The sequence below is a fragment of the Monodelphis domestica genome, chromosome 1 (assembly GCF_027887165.1).
Source record: "Monodelphis domestica isolate mMonDom1 chromosome 1, mMonDom1.pri, whole genome shotgun sequence".
Classification (NCBI taxonomy): domain Eukaryota; kingdom Metazoa; phylum Chordata; class Mammalia; order Didelphimorphia; family Didelphidae; genus Monodelphis; species Monodelphis domestica.
The window spans coordinates 125,943,908-125,970,482 of NC_077227.1; the positions used below are offsets into that span (position 1 = coordinate 125,943,908).

Here is a 26,575-nt window from a genome sequence, read left to right on the forward strand (position 1 = left end):
CACGGGTTGTTCTTCATTTATGTTCCTACCCAAGTTTCTTCCCAGCATTTAGCCATCCATTCAAATTCCCATCCCGGGGCAGGGAAGGTGGCCAGTGGCTGGGCCATCTCGTTTTCTTTTAGCCCTCTCCAGCTCTGCCTCTGGCTGACCCATAGCCCACCTCCTATAATAAGGGGAGAGAGGTAGGTTTCAAGATCTCATTGTGCTAACCTACATTCTGACGGCTTTTGAGTGCTTTCCTTTGTCTTAATAGTGTACACTTTTCTTGGTTCTGTTTGTTGCGTTCTGCCTCAGTCCAACTGAGCCTTTCCAAATTTCTTTCAATTTACCCAAAATTATCCTTCCTTTTCTCCCCCTGCCCCACTCAATGGTCATTTCACTAAAGAACCTTCTTCCTTCCTTTTTTCATTACAGTGGCAGTTTCTGTAACTATCTGCATGCAGATAATTAATTTGTAGCCAAATGTCACCATGGCCCTTGCCCCGGCCTCGTCTGCCCAGCTTTTCTACTTCTTGGTTTCTTCCCACTTCTCCTGGTTCTTGCCTTCCCTGTCTAAGGAGGATCTTGAATCTGGAGCCAAGGACCAGATTTCAAATTCTGCCTGTACTCAGTAGCTTTGGCAGATTATTTCACTGCCTATGAGTACCATGAGGCTATTGGACCAGATGATCTCTAAAGTTTCTTCCCATTCTAAGTTCTGTGAGCCTGGCTTCATGCTCCTGTGCTCTGGTTTTCTGCAGTCCTGAACTACTCTTCCTGAGAATTGAGGCCAGCTTGAACCAGGAGAATTGGAACAGAGGAACTAAGGAGGTATTTAATTTAGGAACATCCACTGCCTTCCAGCTATGAAAGTTTGGGAAAGAAGACTAGGAATAGAGACTGGATCTGTGATCTCATTGGAATAGGAAACTTCCTCTACCAGGGCTGGTCAGCATCTGGGCAATCTGCAGCCCTAAAGAGAGAAGAGATGTCAAATGGGGATGTCAAGTGTGCACATAATTGAGAATTATTTATTAAAAATACAACAAAACAAATAACATACCTTAAAACTAAGTTGATATGCCACTATTTTTTAAACCCTTACTTTCTGCCTTAGAAAACTCAAGATGGGGGCAAGAACTAGGCAAATGGGGGCAAGTGACTTGTCCACGATCACATAGCTAGGCAGTGTCTGAGACCATATTTGAACCCAGGACCTCCCATCTCCAGACCTGGTGCTCATCCACTAAACCACCTAGTTGCCCCATCACACCACTCCTTAACTACAGATAGTTCAGTAAGTTTGACAGCCCTGACTTAGAGCACTGACACTTGCTTGGGGCTGCGTAATAAGTTTGTGTCAGAGACAGAACTTTGAATCTATTATCTTCCTGGCTTTGAACCAGCTTTATCCACTATAACCTCAGTGAAGTCCTTGAAATGAGGAGACCAAGACCTGGCCATTAAGTCTCATGTCCTTACCTAGCTGGACTTTGCTTCACTTTCGACAGATCCCTAAAGAAACTTGGGAATCGCAGAATCGAACATAAGACATCAGAGGTCTAGTCCATCCTTATTATCCACTTACAACATATCTAAAAAAATTGCTATCCAGTCTTAATGACTTCTAGTGAAGTGAATATTCTCTAGCCAGCCTGTTTCCACTTTGATGTAGTTACTGTTAGGAAGTTTTCTGTTTTTAACTTTTGAAATATTTTATTGCTGTTTTTAGAAAAAATATTTCATCATGACTTCTTGATCACTCCATAACCACAATAAAACTCCTTTATAACATCTAGCAAAATCTGTCAATACTAAATAGATAATCCACCAGTTCTTTACAAGGAGGCACAATGTATGCTGGCATAGGCTAGCTGTTGGTCCTCTAAAATTGCAATTTTACTCTGCTATGATCAAGGAATCTGAAATACAGAAGTATGCGCTAGAAAGAAGCTCAGAGGTCACATGAGTGTAATCCTTTCAGTCTGTTAAATTGTATCTGGGAATCTGTGTGTCCACTTCATCGTGGATATTTTCGCTGGTTCTGCAGAGTTGGGATTGGAGCTGGTGATCCCTGAAGAGGAAGCCCTGCCTGCCCGCCTTCCCCAAGGCACATTAGTAATATGGAATCTTGAGTTCTGAGTCAGGTTGTTAAAAGGCACAGAGTCACTCACTACCAGCAGAGCAGAGGTAGGGTAATTTTCCAGGTAATTGAAGTGAAGCACCCACTTTTGTAAGAAAACTGGGAATCAATTAGGCAGTCCTGGAATTTCAACATGAACATCCGTAATGATTGTTTTTCTTTTAAGTAATGTGGATTCCAGCTGCCCCCACCCTTTTCCTTATATTCATTTCCTGTTAAGAAAGTGGCTCTTGCCCCAGTGGCCTGAGCATGGGATTTGAAAAAGAGAATGTGGCAAAATTGGGGCTGCTGCTATGAAACTGGTAGAAAGAAACATCATTTGAGTCTGAACTCTGCTTCCCTGAGAGAGGATAGCATAGTAGCCTCTCCTGGTATGATACAAGAAGGCAAAGAGCCCTGCCTCTGGAGTCACAGGACCTGGATTCAAATTCCTCCTCTGACCCTATCTATGACCTGAAGTACACTTGCCTTTCCTTGAGCGTCATCTGTAAAATAAGGGGTTGGACTAGATAACCTCTGAGGTCCCTTACTCTGTGACCACAGGAGACAAGGCAAATAAATCAAAGAGTCAAATCAACTTGACTGGATCCCTAATATAATCTAGGTGGTTTCAGGGCACACCCTTTTCACAAGGCAAAAAAAAAAAAACCTACCGTGACCTTATTTTACTTGCTTGCTTTCTGTGTCAGTCTCCAAAGATGGAAGACAGACATCTCTGCCTAAATGCCTATAGTGATAACCTGGTATGAAGTTTTATAAATGTAAACTATCATTCCTGAGTGGGTTGAGCCTTATATACTTGACTCTTCATGAGCTCAAATTAAAATCCCAGCTTAGAGTCATACACAGTTTAAAAAACTTTTAATCACAAATTTGATTAACAAGCAATATTAAAAAAAGTAGACTATGCATAAAACTGAAATTCTGCTACATCGTTTTTGTTTTTTAAAAGGGCACACTAAATTTAACTTGATAGTGGAAAAAAAACAACTCTTTTTTTTGGGGGGGGAGACTGGGTCTTCTGTTCTCTCAGACTGAAAGCACACTTACAGGTCTGCTCCCATTAACCGATGGGCAAAGAAGTTATAATCTTTGTTTTTCTGACTGGGTCTACGCTGTATTTCTTCCTGAAAATGCTTTTAGCCCTGAACAGCTCACCTGAACTGGAGTAATCTACTAACCTCAAATTCCCCCCATGATGCCCAGAATTGATGCTCTTTTCTTTCTTGATTTTTTTCCCTATTACTTCCCATTAATTCACCCCTCATCAAATAAAAGTTCTCTCATATACCAAATAAATCATCCTTATCTCCCTTCCATAGGAACTTTGGACTCGATAGGTGAGACAAGATTTTACCTCATCCCAAACTATGACTCCGCTAAAACTAAGTAAGGTATGACTAAAATTAGGAAGACGCCTCTTCCTAAGTTCAAATCTGACCTCAGATACTAGCTGTGTGACCCTGGACAATTCACTAAATCCTGTTTGGCTCAGTTTTTGTAAAATAAGTAAAATAAGCTGGAGAAGGAAAAGCTCTAGTATATTTGCCAAGAAAATTCCAAATAGGGGTCCCAAGTGAAACAATAGAACACCACCACCACCCGGTAATAAGTGTACCCCATGTCTTTACAGACCCCTTTAATATGTTGTCATACCTCTTGAGTAAAGACACTATCTTGTATGTATTCATATTTCCAGCAATTAGTCTAGTGTCTGGCACATAGAAAATGCTCAATAAATATTCTGTTTAAACGTGCTTTAGGAAGACAAGTCAACTCATTGACCACATTTAAAAATTCATGCCTCTTTCAGCAGCTATAGTCCATAATTTCTTGGTGAATAGGTGGAAGCCATATTTCCTTGTTAATCTTCTGTGTCACTCCTGTAATCACATCTGAAGTCTTTCAAAATTGTTTTCTTTATATTATTTTGGTCATCATTCACACATATTTTATTAATGTCCTATCTTGGGTCACTTCTCTATCCTTGCCACAGATCATGAGCTCCCCCTATGTGCTTGTTGACCATGTATGCCATCCAGAAGTCTCTGACTTCTCACCAGGATTCACAAAACTACTATCCTAACTGAGGTGCAGCCCTTCATTGTTGTTTTTTAAACCCTTGTCTTCTCTCTAAGAACTGACAGTATCAGTTCCAGGGCAGAAATGAGGTAAGGGGGTAGGCAAGTGACCTGCCCAAGGTGACAGAGTTTTGAAAGGTCTGGGGGTCAAATCTGAACCTAAAGCTTCCTCAGAGGGGAGAGAGAAGCTTTAAGGTAGGAAGATAGAGAAAGGATAGAAGTTTTAGATACCACGAGGGGGATGACGGAGTCGAATTAGAGATATGAGGTGGCAGGAATGAGTCTTTATTAATTATCAATGAGCCACAGCCAAACTCTGATCAAAGGACCCTTCCGAAAGCTTATACCAGTCCAGAGATCCACATTTAATACCACACAGGTTGGAGAGATGATAGAGAAAGATTAGAGATGGAGCCTGGCCAAAGGCCAGCAAGGGCAGGCATCAGTTCGAGCTGGAAGGGAGGAAGAGCAGAAGAGAGAAAGGCGGAGCTGGCTGAGGCATATTTAATCTCTTTGCAACTATACACAGTACATAGGGATGATTATCATTGGTTAATGACAAGGCATAGGTGTGGTTTCTCTTAACCAGGTGAGCACAAAGAAACCTGCGTTCCCGCCTAACCTGGGGGAAGCTGGGGTCAAGGGTCAGAGGCTTTCCCAGCCACGTGCAATACTGAGCATGCTCAAGACTGATTGAGCATGCTCTCTTCTAAGACAATCTGTACATACTAACTGTTTCCCTTGCCCATAGCTAGGGGTGGACTGCTACAGAACCTAAGACCTCTCATCTCCAGGTCTGGCTCTCTCTCTGCTAAGCCTCCTCGATGGCCCCCACTCATTTTTAATACTGGGTAAATAGCCTTGTGCCTCTTCTCCATTCTAAAGTGTTCATGTCTCAGAATCACAGAATCTCAAGATTTAGAAGAGACCCCCCCAAAGACTGTAGACCAAAGTATCTGAATGAGAATTCTGCCCACATTTCCAATAAGTAATTGTCCAACCTTCGCTTAAAGACTACCAGTGAAGGGAAATTTATCTCTTAAGGCAACCCCACTTTTGATTTACTCCAACTGTTTTAGAGGTCTTTCTTAAAAACCAAGCCTAGATTTGCTTCTCCAGATTCCACCCACTGTTGCCCTTGGAGTTTTAGCAGAAGAAATCTATTCCCACTTCCATGTGACAGCCATTTGAGCACTTGAAAGAAGTTCCCCCAAAACTTCCCTTATGCTGGGCTGCACTTTTTCTTTAGCTGCTTGTTTATAGTGCTTAATCAAAGGTTCTGGATTTAGAGTTGAAAGGTAGTGTACAAGTCATTTGGTCCATCCAACCCAATGATTTCTGATATCCCTTCTTCAAACCCTCTCCTCACCGAAAGAAGGGATCAAGGAAAAGAATCTATCCAAGAACCTAATCTTTTTATCCTTTCCCTAATGGAGCCTGGCTTTCCCATGGTTCTTGCTAGCCCTATCCAACTCAATCTCTGTATTACAATCTTTTGTATTATGAATTTATCAGGCACAAACATCTCAAGATACCAAAAAACTGAAAAGAGGATCATTTAAGAAACTGAATTTCTGTTACTGTTTTTAAAGAAATATATATATATATAAAGTATAAAAATGTAGTAACAAAAATGCAGTTTGTTTCTCCTTTACACATTTCACTTTCATGTTTTAAAAATGTTTTGTTGATGCTCTTTTACCGAAATATCACTACCCATCTTCCTCCTCCAACTAGAAGCTTTCTCGGCTAACAAATAAGTCATGTAGCACAGTGGAAAAAGCCAAACCTGGAGTCCCCAGGACCTGGGTTCAAGTTTGACCTCAGACACTTCCTAGCTGTGTGACCTTAGGCAAGTCACTTAACCTCAGTTCTCCAGAATTGCCAAAAAGGGAAGGGTTGACCACAGCAAAACAAATAATTACAGTCAAACTGGGGAACTCAACATTGTGATAACGCGATCCCACTCTGCACCTATGCTCCACCAACTCTCTGCCTAGAGGCCAAAGCTTGTTTCAGCATTTCATCATCATCTGAAGGCATGCTTGAGCCCTGCTTTGGTCAGAGTAAGTGGGGAAGAGAGTGGCTAACCGGGGGGAAAGTCAGTCATTTTGGTCCACCGCTTCCCCTCCCCATGCAGACCTGATTCATCCTCACCTGTCTGTCCACAAAGCCACTAGCTTCAGCCTACTGAAAGACTGCCGTAAGCCTCGTGCCTCCTCTCCGAGGCTTTGCCGCATCCTCGAGTCTGGGAGCGGGCTGTGAGGGGCGAGGGGTTCACTGTTGCCAGGATACTAAATAAAGATGACCAGCTTTCCCCGCTGGGAAAAGGGTCACGTTCGATCTGCCCCACCAAGCAGAGGCCTAGGGGAAGAGGCCATCCTGGGCACTGAGGGTCCCGGAGCAGCCCCCGCCTCACTCCCCCAACCACTCCTCCCGTCCCCCCTTCTTCCGACCCGCCCTAAGGCCGGGGCCACGTGAAACAGCGGGAGGAGGAAGCGACAGAATCAGGAACTGGACGGAGAGGCAGCGGGGGCTGGGGCCGGAGTGGGGGCAACGCGGCCGCCGCCAGGAGCAGCTCCCAACGCCGGTAACCCCCACCCAGTCGCGCAGCCGCGGCGCCGTAGCATCTTAGCTGGTCCCTGGGGATGAGAGCAGGCTCGCCCGTGGGGAGGGCACGGGAAAGGACGCGAAGCTTGGGGGCCGGGGGCGCTAGCAACCTGGAGGGGTGCGATGGGGTGGTGAGAAGATCCCTGGGCCGGGGGCAGGGTGGGGGAAGAGAAGGAGAAGGAAGATTTTAGAAGGGTCTGGAGGAGCCCGGGCGGGGCTGGGAGGGATTGCGGAGGAAGCTAGGGGTGGGTATCTCAAAGATCCCAAGCTGGGAGAGGAAGCGGGGTGGGGGTGTAGGATTGCATGGTGATGATTCCCGTGGGTCAGGGGGCAGGCAACTCTGGAAGAATTGGGAGGGGGACCAGAGGCACAGCTAGCTGGCTAGGTGGACGTGACATCAGTCATCCCCTTTGCTTAATGGTTCCCAAGTGGTTCCCAAGTCCAGGGACCAGCACCGGAAAGGTGCAACCCTCCAGTGACATGGTATGAAAGGAGTGTACGTGATAAAGTCACCTGTAAGCCCGGGATCCTCTACTATTATCAGAAACACCCCCCTATGAACTGTAAGGCGGCTTCGAGTTAGTGTCTTCTGCTGGGGCAGGAATAGAAAGGGGGAGGTCGTGGGGGGGGGGGGTGAAATGGGAGAGATTGGGGAGACACAAAATCCTGAACTGGAGTAGGTAGTGGTTGTAAAAGAAACTGCAGGGTTTAAACCGCAAGTTCCTCTTCCTCTTTCTGGTCACACTTGCGTTTGGAAGGATGAGTAATAGTGAGTTGTTCTTGGCACATCCCGAATCCCCTCTCTCTAAGGCCTAGAGATGATCCGAGGTCCCCTGAGACACCCACCGGTACCCTAATTTACTCAATGAACTGACATCTCGTTTTGACCAGTTGAAACTGTTTCAAGGGCTCCTTCCTTTCTAAGACCTCCAGGGCATGTAGATCCTATGGGCACCCCCACAGCCATACCGCCAAAGATCTACTTGGTTGGGTCCCCCATCTCTACTGGATTTCATCAGCTCAGAGACTTTTTTTAGAACCCAGTGCCTTGGTTCCAGCTGGAAACAAGAACATGTCTTTGCTTCCAGGGCAACACCATGGGCTTCTCCTCTGAATTATGTAGCCCCCAAGGGCATGGGGCATTACAAAGGTTGCAGGAGGCTGAGCTTCGACTCTTGGAGGGTATGAGGAAGTGGATGGCACAAAGAGTAAAGAGTGACCGGGAATATGCAGGGCTGCTACACCACATGGCTTTACAGGAGGGGGGCAGCCAGGTCCGAAACCTGGACCATGTCAGCCAGATTAGCCAGGTGGGCACCCATTTTCTGTTCCTGTTCCCTCCCTCATTTCCTTCACTGGTGCCCTTACCATCTTCTTTTTCTACAGATGCTCTTCGTCAGGGTTTTTCCTCTTTTATTTCTCCTTTGGATTTCAGTTCATCCTCAAAAGAGAGTCTAAGTTTTTTCGGTATCTTAGGAGGTGAGGCACAGCGGAGCCCTCTGAAGCCAAACTGATTGGCAATTTAGTGCCACCCAAGCTTGCAACACCAATGTGACCAATTGGGCTGTTTGCCACCTCCCTTCTACCTCCCCCCAATACATTAATATATGCATTTTTCAGCAATCCCTTAAATTGCTACATAAATTAGCTATTATTATTCCCAACTGTTTCCCCATCTCTCCTATCTGGACTTTCTCAACTCCACTAGCATCTCTCTTTTACCTTGTCCTTTCCAATTTGTAGTCCTGGGCAGAAATAACTCGTCAGACTGAAAGCCTAAGCCGCCTTCTTCGACAGCACGCAGAAGATCTGAATTCAGGCCCCCTGAGCAAGCTGAGCATTCTGATCCGTGAGCGGCAGCAGCTTCGGAAAAGCTACAGTGAGCAGTGGCAGCAGCTCCAACAAGATCTCACTAAGGTTTCAGCTTCCCTTCTGTCTCCACCCTAGGCTGCCAGGCTTTTAGCACTTCTCCAAAAGTAAAGAGCAAAACCCAAGTGGGGAGAGTTGGAGAAGGGACTTTTTTTTTTTTTGCTTGGGGAACCTTTCTCTAGATTCCTTTGGTGGAATGAAGGATTTTCTGGGCAAATGGTAGCCATCTGCCCATTCGTTTCATTTTTTCCCCCAGAGCTTTCCTAAGAATTCCTTGGTTCAAGGTTCAAGGGAAGGTTCCTTGATTATATAAATTGTTCTCCTTTCTTTTCTAAAATTAGCTAGTCTGGTCATTCTAACCACTTTCTTTCTCAAGTACTTTTCTTCTGGTTCCTCTTTTCTGTTAGTTTTCCTTTAAGGTCCTGCCTGCCCCCTAGTTCCAGGTCTCTCCATCATTCTGTTTGAGCCTATCCTCTGTTCCTCCTTTGCTCCCACCCCCAGATGTCCACATTGACCTGAAAACAATTCCTCTCTTTCTTGTATGACCAGTTCCCTTCCTGCAAAAACTGGTGACACCCAATCCCTCCTAGGAATGAATCATGGATTAGGTGTCTCCCCCTACCCTGAAACAAAAAATAATCCAATGTATGGTCAGAAGTTTAGGGAAAGTATTGAAGGAAAGAGAAGATTGCCTGCCTTTGGCCAAGACTCTAAATCTTTAACATTATCATTGTTCCTTTTGCTCCAGATTTATCCTCAAACCCCACCCCTAGGTCCTCAGAGACTTCTCTAGGTGACTACCAAGGGTCTAGTCAGGACTGAGCACTTTCAAATCTCATTTTCATGTGCTAAGAATGTGTTTTCAGTCCCCAGGGTCCTCTCTTCCTGCCTGATTTATTCCACTCCTAGACTTCACGGCTGCTCTGCTCAGATTCCAGTACCCAAATAACCATTTTCTGAATTCTGAAGCTCTTTGGTTGGAAATGGTGGCACCTAGTGGCCAAACTCTGACCGAGAGCAATTCTCATTTCTTTTGGGACTGGATAGACTCAATTTAGAATTAGAATGTTTCTTTTTCTTCTAAAAAGAGATTTTAAATAAAGGCAGTGTGGTTGAGATTATAGTCAGAAAGACCTGGAAAATTTTGCCTCTTACCCATGGCAAATCTTTTGATCTCTAAGTACAACTTCTGCAATTCCCTAAAAATTTACCTACTAATATATCCACTTATTGAAGGAAATGCCCACATCTGGAATTCCCCATGATGACAAAAATCCCAGGCTTTTCTCAAAGGAATGTTAAGAGTGGCATCTAGTCCAATCTGCTCATTTGTTATTGTTCCAAATTCCTCTCCATAAGATTGACTTTTTAAAAAGTTTATTTATTTAATTAATTTAGAATATTTTTCCATGGTTACATGATTCATGTTCTTTCCCTCCCCTTCCCTGAACCCCCTCCCATAGCTGACACACAATTCCTCTGGGTTTTACATGTGTCATTGATCAAGACCTATTTCCACATTATTGATATTTGCACTAGGGTGATCTTTTAGAGTCTACATCCCCAGTCATATCCCCATCAACCCATGCTGTAACATGAGATTGACATTCTGACGTAGCTTCATCCACGTATTAGAAAACTAAGATAAAGAGCGCTTAAAGCAACTTGGCCAAGTTAGTAGAAAAGCTGAAACTAGAACTCTAAGTCTCCTGACTCTGACCTCAGTACTCATCAGTACAGTATATTGCACTTCTGAATAGCCAAAGAATTTAGATCTTTTTTTTTTTTTGCAGAAAAAACCACCCAAACTTTGAGAAAACTAGTTGCCTCTTTTACAGTGTCATAGAGTCAGACCCAATAGAAAGAAATGTGTTTATCTTTAATCCTCTTTCCTTTAAAAAACAAAAAAACCTAACTTCTGTCTTGGAATCAATACTATGTACTGGTTCCAAGGCAGAAGAGTAGTCAGGGCTAGGCAATGGGGGTTAAGTGACTGGCCCAGGGTCACACAGCTGGGAAGTGTCTGAGTGTTTTAGCCTTTAAATGGTTTCTCCTTGGTATTTTTTGTTTTTATATCATTATCATTTCTGAATAGGGCGCTGCTTGCTTTGGGGTTCAGCATTGCTCTGTTAGAGCCACATCATTCTAGGGATTCTGTCTGCTCCCTAACAGAGGCCGCCTGGCTTAGGGACCTCGGACAGGTGCTAATTAGCTTCTCTCCCTTGCCCTACCAGATACATAACCTCGATATTGAAAAGCTGAAAAGTCAGTACCGGGTGCTGGCACGCGACAGTGCTCAAGCCAAGCGCAAATACCAGGAAGCCAGCAAAGGTAGGCAGCACCAGTGGGCGGAGGTCCCTTCTCCAGGGGCCATGTCCAGGTTCAGACTTTGGGGGGATCCTGTTCTAGAGGAAGGGGGCCCAACAAAGAAGAGCCCAACCCTTACCCATATAAACGCCTCATTGCTCTCTGGGCTTTGGTCTAACCTACGCTATGCACATTTATTTGTTCTTTGAAGATAAGGATAACTTTTGGGCATCCCTATTGACCCCCATAGAGTGTCTGGCTCATTGTGGATATTCAGACAGTGCTGTTGGCAAACAGAGATGGTAACAGAAAGGTTACCTTCTAGCCTAGGCTTGGAGTTAAGAGTATTTGAAGGACCAACCTACTTTAATCCAGAAAAACGGTTCAGAAAGGAGCACCTGGACTAAATTGTCCCTTTTCCCTTCCCTTGAAAGGCTGGTTTGGTCCAGAAAATCCCTTTAGATGTAGACTTGGGGGAGGGGAGTGATCCCCTCGATGTGGAAGGTCCAGCCCAGCCTTGGGTCATCCCTGAGGGGCCCTGGAAAGCCAGGCCAGTTCCTGGGTAACCCGGGAGGGTCAGGTTCAGCCTGGAGAGTGGGTTGCTGCGCATCTTACTGAGTTCTGTTCTGGGGATGGTTTAATCCATTCTGCCTTTGTCCTGGGCCCCTTTTCTGTACAGACAAGGACCGGGACAAGGCCAAGGATAAGTATGTGCGGACCCTCTGGAAGCTCTATGCACATCACAATCGCTATGTGCTGGGCATCCGGGCTGCCCAGCTGCACCATCAGCACCACCACCAGCTGTTGCTGCCTGGCTTGCTCCAGTCTCTGCAGGACCTGCACCAGGAGATGGCTCTCATCCTGTAAAGACCTCCCCACACCGCCTCCGTGACTCCCCCCCTCCACATCTTTTCCTCACCTCCCCCCCCCCCCCCCCAGCCTGGTTGGCAGCATGGTAGAGTCCCAGGGTGTGAGTTCACATCCCCCCTCTGTCGCCCGTGAAATCTCGGCCATCACCCAACTTCTGGGGCCCCAGACTTCCTCATCTGTAAAATGAGAGACAGACCTCCTAACTCTCAGCCTGTGGTCCTATGATCCCTCTCCCACCCATCAAAAGACTCCAGATTTCCCCGCAGACCCTTCCCAGACCATTGGCCAGTTCCCTTAAGAAGAGATTTTAAAAAGGGGGGTGGTGGAAAGGCATTCAGGAGATAGAAAGGGAAGTGGGGGTGGGACAGAAAAGCCAGAAGGAGGAGGGAGAAAAGACAATAAACATTTATCCACCACCTCCTATGTGCTGTGGTAAGGGCTTTACAAATGTCATTCTATCAGGAGCAGCTAGATGGCCCTGTGGATAGAGCACCATGCCAGGAATCAGGAGGTCTTGGGTTCAAATTTGATCTCAGATGCTTCCTGGCTGGAATCAGGAGGTCTTGGGTTCACATTTGATCTCAGATACTTCCTGGCTGGAATCAGGAGGTCTTGGGTTCACATTTTATCTCAGATGCTTCCTGGCTGGAATCAGGAGGTCTTGGGTTCAAATATGATCTCAGATACTTCCTGGCTGGAATCAGGAGGTCTTGGGTTCACATTTGATCTCAGATACTTCCTGGCTGGAATCAGGAGGTCTTGGGTTCACATTTGATCTCAGATACTTCCTGGCTGGAATCAGGAGGTCTTGGGTTCACATTTTATCTCAGATGCTTCCTGGCTGGAATCAGGAGGTCTTGGGTTCAAATATGATCTCAGATACTTCCTGGCTGGAATCAGGAGGTCTTGGGTTCACATTTGATCTCAGATACTTCCTGGCTGGAATCAGGAGGTCTTGGGTTCACATTTGATCTCAGATACTTCCTGGCTGGAATCAGGAGGTCTTGGGCTCAAATATGATCTCAGATACTTCCTGGCTGTGTGACCCTGGGCAAGTCACTTAATCTTTATTGCCTTGCCCTTACTGCTCTTCTGTCTTAGAACCAATATACAGCTTGGACAGAAGATAAAGGTTTAAAAATTTAAAAATCTTGGTTTGATGCCTTGTGATATGATAATTCAAAGTCTGGTTCTAAACTCAATTTACTTTCATTTTTGGTTTTTAATGGTAAAAGATTAACCCCCGCTGCCCAGCCCTTACTACCCAATACAACAGTATTGATTCTAAGACAAAAGGCAACCATTAAAAAAAATTTTTTTAACCAAATATAGTTATGTCAGGGGCAGCTAGGTAGCACAGTGGGCAAAGTACCCAGCCTGGAGCCAGGTCTTGGATTCAAATGTGACTCGAGGTACTACCTAGCTATGCGATCCTGGGAAAGTCATTGAACACCCATTGCCTAGCCTTTGCCACTCTTCTGTCTTATAATTGATACTAAGACAAAAGGTAAAGTTTAAAATATATATTATTATAGCATTTGAGGCTCACAGTAACTCTGATGGAGGCAGTGTTATTATCCCCGTTTTAAAGTTGCAGACACCGACTAACAGAGGTACAGTGACTTGCCCAGGGTCACACAGCCAATAAATGTCGGAGGGCATATTGGAACGCTCACCTTCCTGACTCCAAGGCCAATGCTCTCTCCAGCGCATCCCTTAGCCGCCTCTGCCCCGGAGCGGTGCATCAGGGAGGGTTCAGGCCTGGCATGAAGCACTGGAAGGAGATGAGGGGGAAACTGTGGGTGTAGAAAGCTCCCTCCATCCCGGGAGAGGAGCCTCCTACAGATCTCTGTGCTTGGGGGGACACAGGAAAGAGATCCTTCAGGAGTACATCGAGATCAGCAGCCTGGTTCAGGATGAGGTGGTGAGCATCCATCGGGAGATCGCAGCTGCCGCAGCCTGCATCAACCCCCACACCGAGTACGAAGGCTTTCTTCAGCAATATGGGTAAGCTCGGGGCAGCCTCTCTCCTCGGCCCGCAGCCCCCTCTCCTCGCCCCTGACTTCTGCCTCTCCATAGATCCCCCCCAAGCGCCCCTCCTTGTGTGGCCTTTGACGACTCCTTGTTGGAGGAAGGCGAGCAGCTGGAGCCTGGGGAGCTGCAGCTGAATGAGCTGACCATCGAAAGCGTCCAGCACTCGTAAGTAGGGGACCCTCGCCCGGGGGAGGGGAGCGGGGAGCCACCGTTTGTGTCCGTGTGGACACTTTGGTGCTAAGAGCATTGAGACGACCCGAGGAGAAGGGTTGGAGGCTTTTTTGCTTCTCTTAAACCCTCACCTTCTAGCTTTTTTTAAATTGAAACATTTTATTTAATTAATTAATTTAGAATGTTTCCATGGTTACATGATTCTGTTCTTTCCCTCCTCCCCTCCCCAAGCCGACACGCAATTCCACTGGGTTTTATAAGTGTCATTGATCAAGACCTATTTCCATAGTATTGATAATTGCTCTAGGGTGATCGTTTAGAGTCTACGTCCCCACTCACATCCCCATCCACTCATCCTCACCTTCTATCTTGGAATCAATACTGTGTACTGGTTCCAAGGCAGAAGAGCGGTAAGGGCGAGGCGACGGGGGTCAAGTGACTTGTCCAGGGTCTGCGGCCACGTTGGACCCCAGGACCTTCCTTCTCCGGGCCTGGCTCTCAATTCACTGAGCCACCCGCTGGCCCCTGGGTTGGATACTTTTGAAGAGATTACGAAGCTATGCTGAGGGGGCGGTAGAAAGACGTGAGCATCTTTCCTGGAAACTGCCCTTTCCCTGGAGGAGGGAGGGATGGGGTTGTTACTGATACATGTCTTGGGACCGCAGCCTGACTTCAGTGAACGAGGAGCTGACCACAGCCAGAGAAATGGTGATAAGCCGGCAACAGGTGGTCACCCAGTTGCAAAGGGAGATTCAGAGGGAAGAAGAAAGCATTCACCCAAGGGAGAGGTGAGCCGGAAGGAGCCCAATCAAATGGCCCGGAGAAATGGCATAGAGATAAAAGAAGGGGTGGACGGGGCCCATCTTCTCTATCTAGTCATCTGGTCTACCCCACAGAGTACAACTCCTTGGGAAGCGCCAGGTCCTACAGGAAGCTCTCCAGGACTTCCAGATGGCCCTGTGCAGCCAAGCCAAACTGCAAGCCCAACAGGACCTGCTACAGAACAAATTGGACCAACTGGGTCCTGGGGAACCACCCCCCGTCCTCGTGCTGCAGGATGACCAGCACTCTACCTCCTCCACCGTACGCTGGTTTCTCCTCCCTCCCTGTCATGGCCCCTGGCTCAGCCCAGATCCTGGCTGGGGGCAGTGCTGTCTCCCTAGGCCCTCTCTACTTCTCTCAGCACTCAGTAGGCCCTTAGCATGCCCCTTCCCCTTTCTGGAGAGCTCAGGCACGCTCTGAAATCTGTCCTCGGCCACAGGAGCAGGATCGGGATGGGGGAAGGACACCCACCTTGGAAATTCTGAAGAACCATATCTCTGGAATCTTCCGGCCCAGATTCTCGGTAAGAGCCCCGAACCCTTTCCATCCACAGCCCTCCCCCTCCATTTCCCTCCTTTTCTCCAGGATCTCTTTTCCTGCCCTGTAAGGGAGGGCCGTCCAGGCCTAAAGAGCCTTCACTTCTGGGGGGAAAAGCAGCTCTTTTTCCTACAGGGTTTGCCATCCACCTCCCACTCCACAAGGCCCCATGCCTAAGCCTCCTCCCAGGCCTTGCCTCGGGTTGTGCATTAACCCTTCACCGTAAGCAGGCGCAGGCGGCTCAGTGGAACCCGCTTTTATTGAGTCTCGCCCAGGCCGCGGTAGGCCCTACGGGCCACCAGAGACACTTGGACGCGGTCCATGCCCTTGAGAACTTACGAAATGCAAAAAGACACATGCCTACATCACTGCAGGGCGCTGTTTTGATAAGTGTCCGAAGGGAAGCAGCCAAGTGCCGGGGTTTGGAACACAAGTCGATGCTCCTTGGTGGGGGGAACAGGAGAAGATGGAAGGAGCTGACGCTCCATCTGGGCCTCAAAGGATAAGCAGGGCTTTTTAAAAAATGACTGCGGCCTTTCGTTTTTGCACCGGCATTGTTTCCCCGTAACACGTCCCCCCCACCAAACCCTTCCATGGGTAGAGCTCGACAGGAGGAATGGGGGGGAGGATTTCAAGTGGAGGGAACAGCGTGAAGAGGAGCGTGGACGTGGTGACGGTGGGGAGCATGTTCAGGGAACAGCAGGTAGTCTGCTTTGGCTAGAGCCTAGAGAACATTTGGGAAGCAGCGAGAGATAAGACTGAGATGGAGAGGGCCATACGGGAAAGGGCTCCGGAGGGCAGCCCGACAAGTTTGTACTCCATTCGGTAGGCCTTTGGAGGGGGCAGGCAGGGTAGGGGAAGGGAAGAGTGACGTCATCCAAGCTGTTCCTTTGCAATATATAGAGAAGAAACCGGAGGGTGAAAAGCCGGAGTCCGTGAGATGATTTGGGAGGCTGTTACAAGAGTCAGGAAAAAAATAATGAGAGCAGGGAGGAGGCAGGGGCTGGGGCTTCATGCGTGGGTCTGCGTTCTTTCCCCGCCCAGCTCCCCCCACCACTGCAGCTTATCCCAGATATACAGAAGCCTCTACAGGACCAGGTGTGGTATCACGGCGCCATCCCACGAACAGAGGTGCAGGAGTTGCTAGTGAACTCTGGGGATTTTCTCGTGCGAGAAAGCCAGGGGAAGCAGGAGTATGTGCTGTCCGTGCTGTGGGACGGGCAGCCTCGGCATTTCATCATCCAGTCTTCAGACGTGAGTTCGAGGGGCGCCCCAGCACATGGACGTGCCCCAGCGCTGGGAGCTTTCCCCTGAAAAATAGAATGCAGGGCCAAAAAGGGCATTGGGTCTTAGAGTCACCATTCCGGGGCTGTGAGGCCTCTGAGAGATCCTCCAGGCTAGCCTTTTCCATTTCAGGAAACAGTCCTAGAGCTGAAATGGCCCCTAAGTCACACAATAGATGAGTGACAAAGCTGAGCTAGAACCAAGGTTTCCCGACTCTAATCTATGCTCTTGTCATTAAATCGTGCTGATCTCCATCTGGGGATGCAGAGGACAGACTGTATTAGTACGGGGATGGGGTGATCAAGCAGGACCAGGATCTAATCTGTTGCTCACCAGGGCCAGGAAGACCACAGCCCCATTGTCCAGTGTAGTCCAGTCAGGCAGCTTCCTCCGCATAGGACTAGAGCCCTTTCCTCGTCTAGGAGCGCTGATTTCTTGCTGTGATCCATCTCACAGAACCTGTACCGGCTGGAAGGGGACGGCTTCCCCAGCATCCCCCTGCTCATCGATCACTTGCTCCGCTCCCAGCAGCCGCTCACTAAAAAAAGTGGTATCAGCCTCAACAAGGCAGTCCCCAAGGTAATCTTCCCAAGTCAGCCCTCGTGATGTCCTCCCCCATCTCCTGGGAAACCGGTCCTTCTGTCCCCACTCTCCCTTTTTGCACCCAGCACCTACTATTTATCCGAAGGAGCTCTGTCCTAGAATCTGGGGGGCACAGGAGGCAAGGAGGGGAGGGGAGACTTTCAGGAATTACCAGGGTGTCCCACCTTCGCCCATAAAGTAGAAAAAGCCCTCCGCCACAGGCCTGACCAGCCCAAGGGCCTGCAGCCCTCCCATAGAGCCCACAAGCTTCCTGTACGCCCTCAGCTTAATTTTCTCGAATCTACTCCTTCCCAGGACAAGTGGGCCCTGAACCATGAAGATCTGGTGCTAGGTGAGAGAATCGGACGGGTAAGTGCCGGCCCTGGGCCAATTTGCATCCTCCAAGTCACACTTGCCTCCCAACTGATTCTCCCCATTCTCCCATCGCTAGCATCCCCTTTTCAGCTCCTGAGCTAAATACATCAACTCCCGCTTTTCTTCTCATCTCCTTTTGAGGTGCACTTCCTAGGAAACGTAGTTGCATGTACAAACTCACCCCCAACTTTTAGTTTGTATGCTTTGGATACTGGCAGCCCCCCGTTATTAGCCATCTTGTAGATACTTTAAAGATGGTTTGTCCATAACACCCATTTCCATTTGTAGGATCCTAGTTTTAGAGCTTGAAATGAACTCAGGATTCCTCTAGGACAACTCCTTATTTTACAGATTGGGAGACTGAGGCCCAGGAAGGTTAAGTAACTTGCCATTGTCAGTTGTATACATTTAGGGTATGTCATGAGGGGTTTTATACTTTTTTTAACTTTAATATTCTTTTTTAAAAATTTGAGTTCCAAATTCTCTCCCTCTCGGTAGCCCTTAAAGGCAAACAATACGATGCCCATTCCATTAGCCGTGAATCCACGCAAAACATATATCTATATTAGCCACGTTGCAAAGAAACATAAATCAAGTGGAAAAAAATGTGCTTCAGTCGGCACTCAGCATTAATCCGTTGTCTCTCTAGAGGAGGAGAGCATTTTTCATCCCGAATCCTTTGTCGTTGGCTTGGAGCACTGTATTGATCGGAGGCCCACGTCTTTCCCAACCAGTCATTACAGTATGGCTCCTGCTGTATACAGTGTTCTCCTGGACCAGCTCCCTTCATTTTGCATTAATTCCTAGAAGTCCCCTCGGGTTTTTCCGAACCCGTCTCCCTCGTCATTTCTTCGGGCACAGCAGAACGCCATCCCGGTTCCACACTGCAGCTTATTCAGCCATTCCTGGGCATACCTTCCATTTCCAATTCTCTGCCACAACAAGAAGAGCGGCTGTTTTTTACCCAGAAGTCCTTTCTTCCTCTTTGACCTCTGGGATACAGAGCTAGTGGAGATGTGGCTGGGGCAAAGGGGATGCTCAGCTCTGAAGCCCTTTGGCCATACATCAGCAGTGTGTTGTCGTCTTTATTTGTTTTTTTTAATTTTTTAACATTATTTTTTTATTTGGTCAATTGTCGTCTTCATTTTTTCACATCCCCTCCAGCGTTTGTCATTTTCCTTTTCTGAATATGTTAGCCAACCTGATGGGTGTGAGGTGGTAACAGGGCATGTAGTTTCTTGTTTATGTTTTTTAAACACTCACCTTCTGTTTTAGAATCAATATTGTGTATTGGTTCCCAGGAAGAAGAGCGGTAAAGGCTAGGTAATGGGGGTTAAGTGACTTTCCCAGGGTCACACAGCTGGGAAGTGTCTAAGATCAGATTTGGACCCAGGACCTCCCATCTGGCTCTCAATCTATTGGACCACCTAACTTCTACACTCTTTTTTGTTTGTTTGTTTGTTTTTTATCCTTACCTCCTGTCCAAAGCAAAAGAGTAGCAAAGGCTGGTTAAGTGACTTGCTTAGGGTCACCCAGATAGAAAGTGTCTGAGGTGAGTTCTGAACACAGGTTCTCCTGTCTCCAGGCCTGGCTCTGTATCCACTGAGCCACCTAGCTGCCACTTGTTTTCTTTTCTTTTTTTTTTTAAACCCTTACCTTCTGTCTTGTAATCAATACTGTGTATCGGCTCCAAGGCAGAAGAGCGGTAAGAGTTAGGCAATGGGGGTCAAGTGACTTGCCCAGGGTCACACAGCTGGGAAGTGTCTGAGGCCAGATTTGAACCTAGGACCTCCCTTCTCTAGGCCTGGCTCTCAATCCACTGAGCTACCCAGTTACTTCCTTCCCCTAGTTTTAATATGAGCTCAGAAACAAGATTAAGAGGATATATCTGCTAAATAAACCTCTTTTGAACCCAAATAGAAGGTTATCCAAGCCATTTCTCTTAATTAGCAGAGAAAACGGAAACGTATTTTACTACTTGTATTGTTTCCCCAACTTGATTTCTACTCCTTGAGAGACATTAGATTGGATCCATCCTATTTTTTTTTTAGCTTTTGTACCTTCTTTTAATTTGACCAGTTATGCTTTTTTTCAATGATTTAATGAATTCATTTAGAATATTTTTCTACGGTTACACCATTCGTGTTCTTTTCCCTCCCTCCCTCTGCCCCCTTGGGTAGCCAACGAGCAATCCAGCTGGGTTTTATTGTTGATCCATCCTTTAGAGGGAGAGTTTGCGGGAGGGAGATGAGCTGGTGGTTCCAGGGGTCATGGGGAGGGACGAAGGACTCCGTCTGAACCCAAGGCTCTTTCAGGGGAACTTTGGAGAGGTGTTCAGTGGGCGTCTGCGGGCCGACAACACTCTGGTGGCAGTCAAGTCTTGTCGGGAAACTCTCCCACCGGATCTCAAGGCCAAGTTTCTGCAGGAAGCCAGGTGAGACGTCCTCTAGGCCCCCAGGCGGCCCGACCTGCTCCTGTTGGCTTACCTTGCGGCCGGGCTGGAGAGAGGAGGTTTAGGGGCCACCTAGAACCTCCCCCTGGGCTCCCGTCTCCTGTTGGCTTACCTTGCGGCCGGGCTGGAGAGAGGAGGTTTAGGGGCCACCTAGAACCTCCCCCTGGGCTCCCGTCGCGGCGAGATCCTAGCAGCGCCTGGAAAAGACGGCTGTGTTCCTCCACACGTCCCGGACGTTGTGTTTCTGGGCGCAGACCCGCAGCCCTTCATCCTTAGCATCTCCTAGTCCTTGGTTCTAGACCTGCGACTGATCAGAGTACATACACGCCTTCACGCCACTGACAGCAGAATGCATGAACAGTGCGGACGTTATAAATGCTCTGTCGCCGAGGCCCCTTCCCCCTCTTTGTCCCCCTTGGCCCGGCCCGCTTGCTTAGCCCTTGTTCCCGTCGTACTGTATGAAAGGGGGGCTGCGAATCTGGCCCTGACCAGAGCTCTCCCCTGCTGATCCCCTCACAGAATCTTGAAGCAATACAGTCACCCCAACATTGTGCGGCTCATCGGCGTCTGCACCCAGAAACAGCCCATCTACATCGTCATGGAGCTGGTGCAAGGTGAGCTAAAGAAGACAGCCTGACCCAGGCAGCTCCAGCTGGACGCCTCCTCCTCTCTTTCATTCCCAAAGCTTCTAGGAGTGGGATGGGTCAGCTACATTTTCTGAAGGCTTAAAAACTATGAAGGGGAGATACTGCAGGAAAAGAACAATTATAACAATATATTTAGAGAGCACTTGAGTGTTTAGAAAGTGCTTTCCTGGGTAGCTCAGTGGATGGAGAGTCAGGCCTAGAGATGGAAGATCCTGGGTTCAAATCTGGCCTCAGACACTTCCCAGCTGGGTGATCCTGGGCAAATCACTTGACCTCCATGGCCTAGCCCTTACCACTCTTCTGTTTTAGAACCAATACACAGTATTGATTCCAAGATGGAAGGTAATTATAAAATAAAATATTTGTTATAGTCTCAAACACTTCCTAACTGTGTGACCCTGGGCAAGTCACTTAACCCCCATGGCCTAGCCCTTACCACTCTTCTGTTTTAGAACCAACACACAGTATTGATTCCAAGATGGAAGGTAATTATAAAATAAAATATTTGTTATAGTCTCAAACACTTCCCAGCTGTGTGACCCTGGGCAAGTCACTTAACCCCCATGGCCTTACCCTTACCACTCTTCTGTTTTAGAACCAATACATAGTATTGATTCCAAGATGGAAGCTGAGGGTTAAAAAAAAAAAGAAAGTGCTTTCCTCAAAACAACCTGGCATAGGAATTATTACCCTCGTCTTACAGAGAAGGAAACTGAGAGAATAATAATAATAGCTAACTTATATAGTATCTACTATGTGACAATTACTGTGCTAAGTGTTTTATAATTATTATTCTTTGATTCTCACAACAGCCCTGGGAAATTGTTTGATCATTATCCCTATTTTATACATGATGCAAACAGAGGTTAAGCAGCTTCTCCAGGTCACACAGCTAAGTGTCTGAAACCAGATTTGAACTCAAGTCTTCCTGCCTCCTGGGTTGTTAGGTGGTGCAGTAGATAAAATGCTGGGCCTGGAGTCAGGAAAACTTATTTTCTTAGGTTCAAATCTGGCCTCAGACCCTTACTAGCTATGTGATCCTGGGTTGGTTACTTAACTGTGTTTGCCTCAGTTTCCTCATCTATAAAATGAGCTAGAGAAGGAAATGGTGGAGTGCTGCAGTTTCTTTGCCAACAAAGCCCCAAATGGGGTCCCAAACAATGGGACCCAACTGGAAATGACTGAATAACAATTACAATATTTTCTGGACTCTAGGCCCAGAGCTCTCCATCCATTTTGTTGCCCCAACTTGCCCTCATTTTGCTACTCATGAGTCACAGAATTAGGAATAACAGTACTAATTGAGGTTTATCTAGCACAGTGCCTGGCACACAGTAGGTGCTTAATAAATGTGGATCAAGTACTTTTAGGGTTTTAGAAGCACTTTACATAAGTTACCTCACTCGACGAGAAATTATAATATTATAATATAATATAATATAATATAATATAATATAATATAAAATATAAATATATTGTGCAAAGGCACAACTAGGATCCATTTTTTCTCACTGGCCCCAGTGATTTTCTAAAATCTGGCAGCATTCTCCAATGATTTATTTTACTCCTTTTTCCATCTTCCTCAGGTGGGGACTTCCTGACCTTCCTTCGGACAGAGGGTGCCCGGCTTCGGGTGAAGCTGTTGCTGCAGATGGTGGGAGATGCAGCGGCTGGCATGGAATATTTAGAGAGCAAGCACTGTATTCATCGGTGAGTGCTTGGAAGAAGATGATGGTGAATGGTACCCTGGCCCAGAGCAGAGGCTGAGGGGCTGGGGTCCTCCAAATGGACCCTGGGCACATTTTCAAGGTTCAGAGTTGTATAATTGAACATTTGTTACCCTAAAAACTACATTTCCCAGAAGCCCACTGACTTCCTGTCATTACATACTTCCTATAGACAGGGGATATTAGGTAATGGGAGTTCCTGGCCTCGCTCTCTTTGGCTTCCTGGCAAGGATGATGGTGATAAGAGGAGGGGTTTTGAACAGGCTGATTTGCCATGGGCACTTGGTTTTTATTTTGTATCCCTTTTATTCCTTTATCTTCTAATGATCATTAATAAATCTATTAACATATAATATTTTTATTATTGTACATTAATTTCAATTTTGACAGGGTTCAGGATCAGGAGGAAGGATCAATTTAGTTCTCTGTGTTACTGCCTTCCACAGGGACTTGGCTGCTCGGAATTGCCTGGTAACAGAGAAGAACATCCTGAAGATCAGTGACTTTGGAATGTCTAGGGAGGGGGCAGATGGCATCTATGCGGCCTCAGGAGGTCTCAGACAGGTCCCTGTCAAGTGGACGGCACCTGAAGCGCTGAACTATGGTACCAGTTTCCTTTCCTCTAATTGCTGTGGCCCTGCGGCTCCTGTCCTATAGCCAGGGTCCATACAGGGCGCATCCTCTTTAAAGGCTGTCTATCTGAACCTGAGGAGTTGGGTCAGAATCAGTTTCTAACATTCCTGCTTTTACCCAATTTACATACACACACACACACACACACACACACACTCAGGCCCTAATCTAGCTTCTACACCTCTTCCCCCAAGTGGATGTTCTGCTTCCAGACAAATGTCTATAATAGGGTTTGGAAGGATAGCCAGAATGGTTTCGGCTTTCGCTACAACACAGCCGCCATGTTGGCTCTGCCCAGATGGCTCTAATGTGGCACCAGGGGACCAGGTGCTCCTTCCTTTTTGTCTCCAGTTAGTTTGGTCAACAGCCAAGAACCAGCTCACCGGATGCTCTTTCCAATTTCTTCCTGCTTGTCACAGGGCGTTACTCCTCAGAGAGTGATGTATGGAGCTTTGGAATCTTGCTTTGGGAGACCTTCAGCCTGGGAGCTTCTCCCTACTCCAACCTCAGCAACCAGCAAACTCGGGAGCTCATAGAAAAGGGTGAGAAGACTTTCCTCCTCCTCCCTCTTCCTCCTCCTCCTCCTCCTCTTCTTCCTCCTCCTTGCTGTAAACTTCCTGGTACCAGCTCCCTCAGGGAAAGTGCTGTGCCTGCTTCTCCTCAGTGGCTAGTGATTATGTAGCCCTTTAGGTTTGTAAAGCACTTCATATTTTATCTCATTCAGTTCTCATAATACCTCCAGACAATAGGTGTCATTATTATCCCTGTTTTACAGATGAGGAAACTGAGGCTGAGTGGTTAAGTGACTTCCCAGAGTGTCTGAGGCAGGATTTGAGCTCAGGTCTTACTGATAGCTAGATCCTTTTTGATTCCTAAAAATTTTCACTTGAGCAAAAATTCAAAGCATTTCAGAATAGAATTAACTTTAGCAACTGTAGATTTCCTTCTTTTTTAAATGTTATTTTTATGATCATGCAAAATACACTTCCATATTGGTCATTGTTTGAAGAGCACATTCATACATAACCAAAAGTTCCAAATAAAACCATAAATACACTGATGTGAAATTCTTTCTCTGGAGCCATGGACAATTTTTTTTTTAACCCTTACCTTCCACCTTGGAATCAATGATTCCAAGGCAGAAGAATGGTAAGGGCTAGGCAATGGGGTCAAGTGACTTACCCAAGGTCACACAGAAGTGTCTGAGATCGGATTTGAACCCAGGATCTCCCATCTCTAGGCCTGCCTCTCAATTCATTGAGCCACCCAGCTACCCCCATGGACAGATTTCTAAGAGATACATGAACAAGGATAGAAAAGAAAATTACATCTTTATTTAATATAATTGGTTTCCTTTGTATTACTATAAACTTTATTTTGCATATTTAATAATAGTAAGCATTTCCATAGCGCTTAAGGATTACAGAGCACTTTATGTAGGTTATTTTGTGCATTTAAAAACCTTATCCTGAGAAGAGCTCTTTAGAAGCTTCACCAGGATGCTGGAGAGGTCCTAGACACACAAAAATTAAGAAACTCTGATCTAATCCAAAGATGGTAGGTGTTAGATTGGGAAAAGAGAGACCTTTGGGAAGAATGAGGCCTCATTGACTGCTATGGAGCCTCTTCAGGGCATCCAGTCTCCTACTCTCTCCTCATTCACTGTTCTTGGTCCTCCCAGGTGGGCGCCTGCCCTGCCCAGACCTGTGCCCAGATGCTGTGTTCCGGTTGATGGAGCAGTGCTGGGAGTATGATCCAAGCCAGCGACCCAACTTCAGTGCCATCCACCAGGAACTACAGGGGATTCGAAAACGGCATAGGTGATGCCAAGAGCAGGAACCTCATTTTCCCCTTCTCTGCCCCTACCCGTAGGACAATACCCTAACTGGTGGGGCATGATTCTCCTCTTTAGCCTCAGCTTTTTCAAAGCCTCAAGGCTGGGGAGCTTGGCAAGTGCCAGCAGGATCCCTGAGTCTCCCTGGTTAGAGCCAACCAATCCCCGTAGACCCACAATTCTAACTGCCAAAATCAGTGCAGGGACATGGTTCTGCATTGGGGCTGTTCTACACCCTCATGTGCTTCTAGGGTACAAGGTGCTTCCTCCTGTAAGAAATAATAAAGCTACTTATCCTCACTCTGGATACTTTGAATTCAGCTTACTTGGTGAGGCTGGGCACCAGTACCTTGCAGCATTGACAGAAATATATCTGCAGGGCTTCTGAGGTATGTGTGTGTAGAGGGCAGAGGGGGCCCTGCATCCTGTGAAAGGAGCCAGACCTCCTTTTCAAGTTACTGGGGACCAAGGAGAGATGGCAGAGACCTGAGTCTAGGGCCCAGTTGGCAGGCAGCCCTGTCTGAACAATAGACACTAGAGAACCAAAGACTTCTCCCTGCTGGGAAAGTTAAATGGAGCTCTAGATAGGTCACAGAGAATCTTAGAATTGCAAAGGACCCTCGAGGTCATTTAGTCCTTCCTCTTACCCAGTGCAAGAATCCCTTGTATATAATAATATACCTGGGAAATGCCTCTGAGAATTTTCCCTTTAAAAAACAAAAAATATTTTACTGACGTTTTTCATTACTAAATCGCTTAAATTTCCCCCAGCATTATTCTTCTTCCCTCTCCAAAAAAGCCATTTCATAGAACCAAAAAAAGGTTAAGAAAAAAGAGAAGGAAGAGAAGACAGTTAACAACCAGTAAAACGGATCACTACATTGAAAAATGTAAAAACATACACAATGTTCCCCTTCTGCAAAGGAATAGGGAAGGGTCTTTTTATATTTCCTCTTCTTCCAGATCTTGTTTATTCTGAGTAATTTCAAAGCTCCCATTTTTGATGGTTTGTGGTCATTGTTCCTTCCAATTATATTGTCTATTGGTCTCCTGGGTCTGCTCACTTCACTCTGTATCATGTCATAGAATTCTTTCCAGGATTCTCTGGATTCATCATATTCGTTGTTTCTTATAGAATAGTAATTGATATTCACTCTGTTCATTCACCATGGTTTGTTCAGCCTCCTCCCAATCAATGGAAGATCAAAATCAGTTCTTTGCTATCACAAAAGGTGCTGCTATGAGTTTTTTGGGGTATCTTGGAACTCTGCTTTTATAAATGACCTCTCTGGGAATATAGTATATTCTTCTAAGTGACATCTCTAGGACAAAGGCTTTGGGCATTTAAAAAATACATCAGGAACACCTTGTGAATGTTTATGTCATTTTTACCCAGGAGCCATGCTAATTTGTATTGTGCCATTTTTGGTGTATATGCTGCAAAAGGAGGCCCGTGACTGACCGAGATCTTCCAGTGGCAGAGTTCCCCATTTAGTGAAACAGGCTGATTGATTTTTTGTAGCTCTAATTCCTCATAGTGAGACAATATCTGGTTCCTTATTGCTCCTACTAGTCTACCCTCTGGAGCAGAGCCCTCTGTCTGAAAAGATGATACCCA

At 46.6% G+C, this 26,575-nt stretch overlaps 1 protein-coding gene across 2 annotated transcripts; it reads left to right on the plus strand.

The window, feature by feature from the left end:
- The first annotated feature begins 6,661 nt into the window (after positions 1-6,661).
- On the plus strand, positions 6,662-25,257 carry FES (FES proto-oncogene, tyrosine kinase). Of its 2 annotated transcripts, XM_056806177.1 has the most exons (20): positions 6,706-6,793; positions 7,243-7,376; positions 7,902-8,123; positions 8,557-8,730; positions 10,917-11,013; positions 11,669-11,852; positions 13,729-13,866; positions 13,939-14,058; positions 14,730-14,852; positions 14,961-15,147; positions 15,326-15,409; positions 16,468-16,677; positions 17,164-17,286; positions 17,605-17,658; positions 19,980-20,098; positions 20,636-20,730; positions 22,350-22,473; positions 22,937-23,094; positions 23,543-23,665; positions 24,805-25,257. In XM_056806177.1, exons 3-20 carry the CDS (start codon positions 7,911-7,913, stop codon positions 24,945-24,947), a joined length of 2,469 nt encoding a protein of 822 aa, XP_056662155.1. In that variant the 5' UTR covers positions 6,706-6,793; positions 7,243-7,376; positions 7,902-7,910; the 3' UTR covers positions 24,948-25,257. The 2 variants fall into 2 exon arrangements, with proteins under 2 accessions (XP_007479358.2, XP_056662155.1); XM_007479296.3 differs by lacking the exon at positions 7,243-7,376 and having other exon boundaries at positions 6,662-6,793.
- The last annotated feature ends 1,318 nt before the right edge of the window (positions 25,258-26,575 follow it).

Coding starts and splice junctions, on each gene's coding strand:
- FES (XM_007479296.3), top strand. CDS start 7,911: ATGGGCTTCTCCTCTGAATTATGTAGCCCCCAAGGGCATGGGGCATTA. Junction 11,853..13,728: donor CAGGAGATGGCTCTCATCCT/GTAAAGACCTCC, acceptor GGGGGGACACAG/GAAAGAGATCCTTCAGGAGT. Junction 20,731..22,349: donor CGTCATGGAGCTGGTGCAAG/GTGAGCTAAAGA, acceptor CATCTTCCTCAG/GTGGGGACTTCCTGACCTTC.